This window comes from Ahaetulla prasina, chromosome 10 (genome assembly GCF_028640845.1).
Source record: "Ahaetulla prasina isolate Xishuangbanna chromosome 10, ASM2864084v1, whole genome shotgun sequence".
NCBI classification, from domain to species: Eukaryota; Metazoa; Chordata; class Lepidosauria; order Squamata; family Colubridae; genus Ahaetulla; species Ahaetulla prasina.
In genome coordinates this window covers 14759057-14765279 of record NC_080548.1, presented here as the reverse complement: position 1 = coordinate 14765279, position 6223 = coordinate 14759057, and the positions used below count along the sequence as shown (strand labels likewise).

Sequence of the window (6223 nt, the reverse complement as noted above, 5' to 3'; positions counted from 1 at the left end):
TGATTTTTACGATTATTGATCAATTTGGATGCTTGGCAACTGGCATGTAGTTTTGATGATTGCAGGTCATAAAGTGGGGCAAAACTGACTTAACAACTGCCTTGCTTAGCAATGGAAATTTTTGGGCTCAATTGTCATAAGTCAAGGACTATCTGTATAAGGGTTTTTAAAAACTTATTGTCTAATAAGTTTTAAACAATGCATTGTAGCAATACAAATCAGCAAAACTAAATTATAATTGTGTGATACAACTTTTGCACTTCAATCTTGTATTAATGGACAGTTAACAACTGTCCATTCCCTATTTTTCCATAAATTTAAGATTCCTCTCACTATTGCTATAAATACTTAAGGATTATTTGTACTATTACTACCTATGTATGTAAAATGAAAGATAGCAGCATTAAATATTAGTTTGTCTATGGAAGTCTATGTTCTGGAACTTTTAAATTCTTTGTGTATCTGTAAGAAGGTACTGATAACCCTCTATGTACTGTACACTTAAGCTGTAACATATGAAGATGAAAAATAGAGCAGCAGGAAATGAACAGACAATAGAAGAGGAAAAAAAACAGTCAAAGCCAAACAATATCCAGCTTTATTAAAGGTACATTTCTTAAAACGATCAATCAATGGTATTCAGGCAGGACATGGGCTACAATTCGCAATGTTTTACAACAAATTCCAACTCCCCTTTTCTTTGCACTACCAAAATGTAAAGTTACTATATAAAATCCAATTAATTGGAACAGGGAAAGTTTAGAGTGAGGGTGGACACTTTCACATTTAGTATGTTGTTTAACAACTTTTCACAAACCTACCCTGACTTTAAGAAAAAAACAAAAACTGCAGAATTTTTAATCTGAAGATTCACAATAAAGAAGGGAATGTGGCTCAGTTATAAGCCACCCTTCTTCCCTCGGTATTTGACACCAGAAATCTGGATTGCCTGATACTGTAAGAATGCATTTGGTTTTATGATAGCAAGTATCAAATGCCACATGATACTCAGAGAAGTAATAAATGCAAAGGACACTGAAATAATTAAAATTAGAAGTACAGCTTTAATGTTCTCTCTCAAAACAGGCATTTTAGGAATTTCAGTGTTGTCTGAAGCATTTCAAAAACCAATACAGATTGACAGCATCAGGAAATCCTCTCTTTGTGCCCATAAAGATTCCCTCTGGCAAAATTGAAGGGGGACTTTTAAAAGCCCAGATTCTAAGTAACAGAGTCAATGACACTTGTCCCCTCTCCTCCCTCTAAAACACAACAACAAAGCGTTCTGTGTGCTAACAACATAGCTTTAAAAAAAAAAGTAAAACAAAATTCTGCATTGTTATAAAACTTGATAAAAAATAGTATTTCAAACTGTACAGTCACCAGAAGTACACAGTTATCAAAAATTCACACAATTCACTTGGCATCCCCAGCACCTTCAGCTTTCTGTGCCTGAAAAAGAAATGTAGTTCATCAGAGAGCATTTTACGTTGCGCAGGTACGGTTCAAAGGGTTAGTGTTTGCATGTAAGATGCAGTTATTGCCAATAATCAAGTACTCTTGATGGGAAAGATAAATTTAAGCAACAACACAAATAATTTTATCAGTTTTAAATTATTTCAAATATCTCTAGAACTATACCACTAAATTCTCTTGCAACTGTTTTATTTGCATTTACTGAACTAGTAGTGGTCTGTATTCATACCTGCATATTGTAATAATGTGCTATTTTCTCACCAAATCAAAAAAAATAATTACTTTTGATGTGTAAATATGGCTAAGTTTTAACTGCTTTACATTTCCCAGTACAACATACATTATTTACAACATAAGCCTACAGTAATGTTTTGTAAACATGACAAGATACAGTTAAAATAGGCGAATGTGGAACTAGAAGTTTTGAACATGAAAGTCAAGGAAAAAACATTTTGCTATCTGTATGTCATGTTTGTTTTAAATTACAATTAATTAAAATATTTTTTTAAACTGGACCATTTAAGGAAAGGTTCAGGATTTATTGGGGATATGATTACTTAAAACACAGCATTGATTGGGAGGTTATTGTTAAATATTGTAGTGGTTTCTTTTTGGATACATGTTATTTCACATAGTAATTTTATTCTGCAGGAGTCACTGACTTCATGCTTTTTGGAAATGGAAAAAATAAATTGGAGAAAGGTGATTTGATTGACTCTATGAACCAACACAATGACTCAATGTCTATATTGTTATTCTTTTTCTGAACTATATCAAGATAATTTGGTAAATCCAAATAAAAATTACTGATTCAATCTGATGATTCACACTGAAGATCTGATCCAATGATTCTATCTGGCTTGTTGATACAAATTATTCTGATTTGTGCACCCCAAATGCTTATATTACTTTAAATTATTTGTCTGGAAATGAACAAAAAACATGATTACTACCTGCTTCTTTAAAACAAGCATACATTTTTGTTTGATTTCTAAGCACTAAAGTAACATAAGTGTTAATAGTTATTATATACCTGGTCTGTTTTGGCATCTCCATTTTCTGCAGGGTTGTTTCCATCCTTGCCTGCGTCAGCTTTCCCCTTCTTTCCCTTGGGTACCTTTTCAGCTTTCTGATCATTGGGAAACAAGAGTAAGTTCGCTAAGAGCTGATATATTAATTCACTTTATGAAAGTAAAACATTTTAAATCCAAGTTGCATACAGTGTTGAATTTACCTTTGGAGCTGCCTTTTTAGGTTTGGGTTCTGGCTTTGGAGGAGCAGGTTTCTAAAAATAAAAGTATAATTAATATTTTGGAAATATTTGTGCACTTGATGTGTATAAAAACTATCTGTGACACCAATATATGCTCTTAAGAGTTCTTTAGATATTTTTACTTTTACTAATTCATCACTTGAAAGAATTTATCATAAAACATACTTACAGCAGATAACCTTGCTGATCTCCGCTGTGGCTATTTAAAGATAAAAAGAAAAAAGTTAATCCTGTTAGAATCAGCATGGTTCCTTTGTAATCTATTAGAATATTAAAAAGTGTAACACAGGTAGTCCTAGACTTAGAACTGACGCTACAAAAATATAATACAGATAGTCCTCCTCAGCTTACAATTGAGACAGTAATTTCTGTTGTTAAGTGACCCCCAATTTTACAACTTTTGCTAAGATTCATTTATCACCTGATTGCTAAATGAATCCAGCTTCCCTGATAGATGCTGCTTGCAGGAAGCCAGCTGAGAAAGTTGTAATTAGTGATCAGATGACCCCCAGGATGCTGCAATTTGTTGTAAATTCATGCCAGCTGCCAAGAACCAAAATTTTGATCACATGACTGGAGATGCTGCGTCAATTGTAAGTGTGAGGAAAAGTTGTAAATCACTTTTTCCAATGCCACTGTAATGAATGCTCATTAAATGAATGGCTATTAAGTTGAACACTAATGAAAAAACTCAACATTAAATATTTACTAAAGAACAAATAACAAAACTAAATACCCCTTCCCTTACCTCATCCTTTGATTTGGCCTTATCACCCTTGGTATCCCCTTCAGCCTACAAGAAATTTCAGACATGGTTAAACAAAACTTAACATTTATTTTGTATTTAAATATAAATCCACAAAGCAAATTGATGGATAGCTAAATTTACATACTAATTTCTTGAGTAATTCATTTATACTTTACATTTGCATACAACCTCACAACCATTTGAATTGTCTATTTTTCCTACATAATATCAAATTCAAACATTCCTAAATTAATAACCTGATACTACTGTACTTGTCAGTTGTAAATCGGAGCTTTTTCTAATAGCAGAGTGTAATCAGCTCACTTTAAGAAATAAAAGCAGCAAAAAAAAAAAAAAAAAAAAAGCCACAACCAGGTAGGTAGATATTCCTTTGGTTACTAGAGTTTTGGCTCAAGCATCTAAATTTTGGAAGAGTACATTTGATGCTCTCAGAGCTTGACTGTTTGCACCCAAACACTATTTGCAGTGAAGTTTCTGAAACATCATACTTTTTTTTAGAACTGTTCCAGAATCCAATAATTTCTCATGTTTAGAATTATTCCAATAAAATCAAAAATATCTTGTTTTCATATACTGACAAGCACAACTTTGCATTTCTGTACATTACACAACCTTGTGAGTTGTGTGATAACAGCACTGACAGATGTCTCTTATTCAGTTTCATTATTCTTTATTCCTCAACACAGCAACTCTAGGCAATATAATGACTGCTTTTATTTCAAAATACCATGACCTCAACCAAATCCATGCAACACCAAGATGTTATTTATTTCAGGAATTCTGATCTCACAGAATGAAGCATTTCCCCTAGTCCCTACAAATGCAAAGACTTCAGAAACTAATCTCACACTGAACTGCACAGCCTTTTCTTTACGTTAACAGTAGTTCTGCAACCACACTCCACTTTAAACTCAGACAGCCTCTTCCCCAGAATGTAGCTAGGCAATGAAACCCTGAATGCCTCTTGCAGAAGAAAAGATGCGAACTATGAGGCAAACAAGTCAAAACAAGGAGCGTGCTGTTAATAGGAACTCCTTGGCGGTGATGCTATCGTTCCCAAAACAAATGGCTGCAACCTACAAAGCTTCCTTCATTTTAAACAGCAAATGCGGTCTTTCGAACAACAGGTGTGAGGGGCAAGATTTAACCCAGAACGCGCAGGGCAAAAAGAGGCATCATTTATCAGGCGGCCTTGCTAATCTCCAATCTCAAAAAAGAGGCCTTGGAACGGGAGTGTCCTTCTTACGGTTTTCCCGCCCTTTTTGAATTTACGTGTGTGTGTGTGTGTGTGTGTGTGTGAGGGTGGAGAGAAAAACGCGGCATAACCTCATTATTTAAGCGGGCGAAGGAGGAGAAACGAGGGGCCCTCCTGTTTCCCGCCGCCTTCAACGGACGGTGCATGTGGGTCTCCTTCCGGTCAACGGCCCTCCCGCCAAAACAAAAAAAAAGGGCGAACCGATCGCCCCGCTTTTTTCCCCCCTCCTCTGCTCGACAACTTCCCTCCCTTCTTCTTCCCCCCCCCACTCTCCACTCTCCGCGCCTAAGTCGGCGCGTGCCCCTTCCCGATTGGCGGGCGAGGCGAGCGCGCGAGCGAGGGGGCGGCCAATAATTAAAGCGTTTTCTCGCGCTTCTCTGCGCGCGCGCGCTTGGTCGTCTCGCGCTCTCTTGTCACAACTACCCCGCCCGGCCCTGAGCTTTCTCGCCTGTATCTTCGCTCGCGAAGTCAAACCAAACCCCCCCCCTGCCCCCGCGCGCGCCGCCTTTCCTTCATAGGCCACCCAAAAAATGCGCGGCGGTTAACGGTCGCTTTTCCCTAAGCTCCGCCCCCTCCTCCATCCCCACTTTTTTTTTAAGTCCCGAAGACGACCGTTGGAGCCGTCTCTGTCGCGCGCGCACGCGCTTCCCCCCTTAGTCTCCCGACCGTTAATCGCCCGAAGGCGAACGAAGCGGAGGGGGAGGAAAAGGGAGCGAGCTAACGATCGAGTGCGGGGAGGGAGTAGAGAAGGAAGAGAAAGAAAATGGCGTCCGCTCTGAAAGCTCACCCCCGCATAAGCATCCCTCCCTTCCGAGTACACGAATTCTTTTCCCCCCTCTCCTTCCCCATCGCCCCTCTCGCCTCCGGGCCCTTAAGTTTTTAGGTTTTTTTTCTTCCTTCTTTTCCCTCGCCGCAGCTCACGTACCTTTCTCTTGGGCATGTCAGCGGCGCGTGAGGGAGGGAGAGCGAGAAGGCGGCTCGGATTGAAACGAGAAAGGCAAGGTCTCTAGGAGGAAGGAGAAACTCGGATGTATGGGAGGGAAAGCCGCGCAGAGAGGGAGGACGGAAAATAAAAACAAGGAGGGGGGGAAAGGGGATTCCGTTTGTTAGGCTCGCTCGTGTCGCTCGCGACCCCACTAATTTGAATCGGGTGTTTATAAAGTTTTATATAGAGCCGGACGCGGCCCAACCGGTTCCAGCCGGATCCCCACCGCCCCGACCAACCATTGGACAGAGCGGGTCACGTGGCGAGGGACAGACAGCCGGGGCGGGTTCTGCGAGGGGAGGCGAAGAGAGCGCGCGCGCGCGCGCAACTGAACGTCCAACCTTTTATCTCCGCCAAAGCGGCCGTTTGGTCCTGCTGCAAGTAGACCTCAGATTGATTTCATTCTTGAAAAGTGAGAACAGGTAGAATAAAAACAAAAACTGTATTTCTAACACCCCCCCTTCA

The 6223-nt window shown here is 39.5% G+C and overlaps 1 protein-coding gene across 2 annotated transcripts; it reads right to left on the bottom strand.

Moving 5' to 3' along the window:
* Window positions 1-575: 575 nt before the first annotated feature.
* On the bottom strand, window positions 576-5982 carry HMGN2 (high mobility group nucleosomal binding domain 2). 2 transcript variants are annotated; one of them, XM_058195722.1, is made up of 6 exons: window positions 5699-5982; window positions 3498-3542; window positions 2919-2948; window positions 2711-2761; window positions 2510-2634; window positions 576-1452 (listed from the first exon to the last, which is right to left on the bottom strand). In XM_058195722.1, exons 1-6 carry the CDS (start codon window positions 5711-5713, stop codon window positions 1380-1382), a joined length of 339 nt encoding a protein of 112 aa, XP_058051705.1. In that variant the 5' UTR covers window positions 5714-5982; the 3' UTR covers window positions 576-1379. The 2 variants fall into 2 exon arrangements, with proteins under 2 accessions (XP_058051705.1, XP_058051706.1); XM_058195723.1 differs by having other exon boundaries at window positions 2510-2605.
* Window positions 5983-6223: the final 241 nt, after the last annotated feature.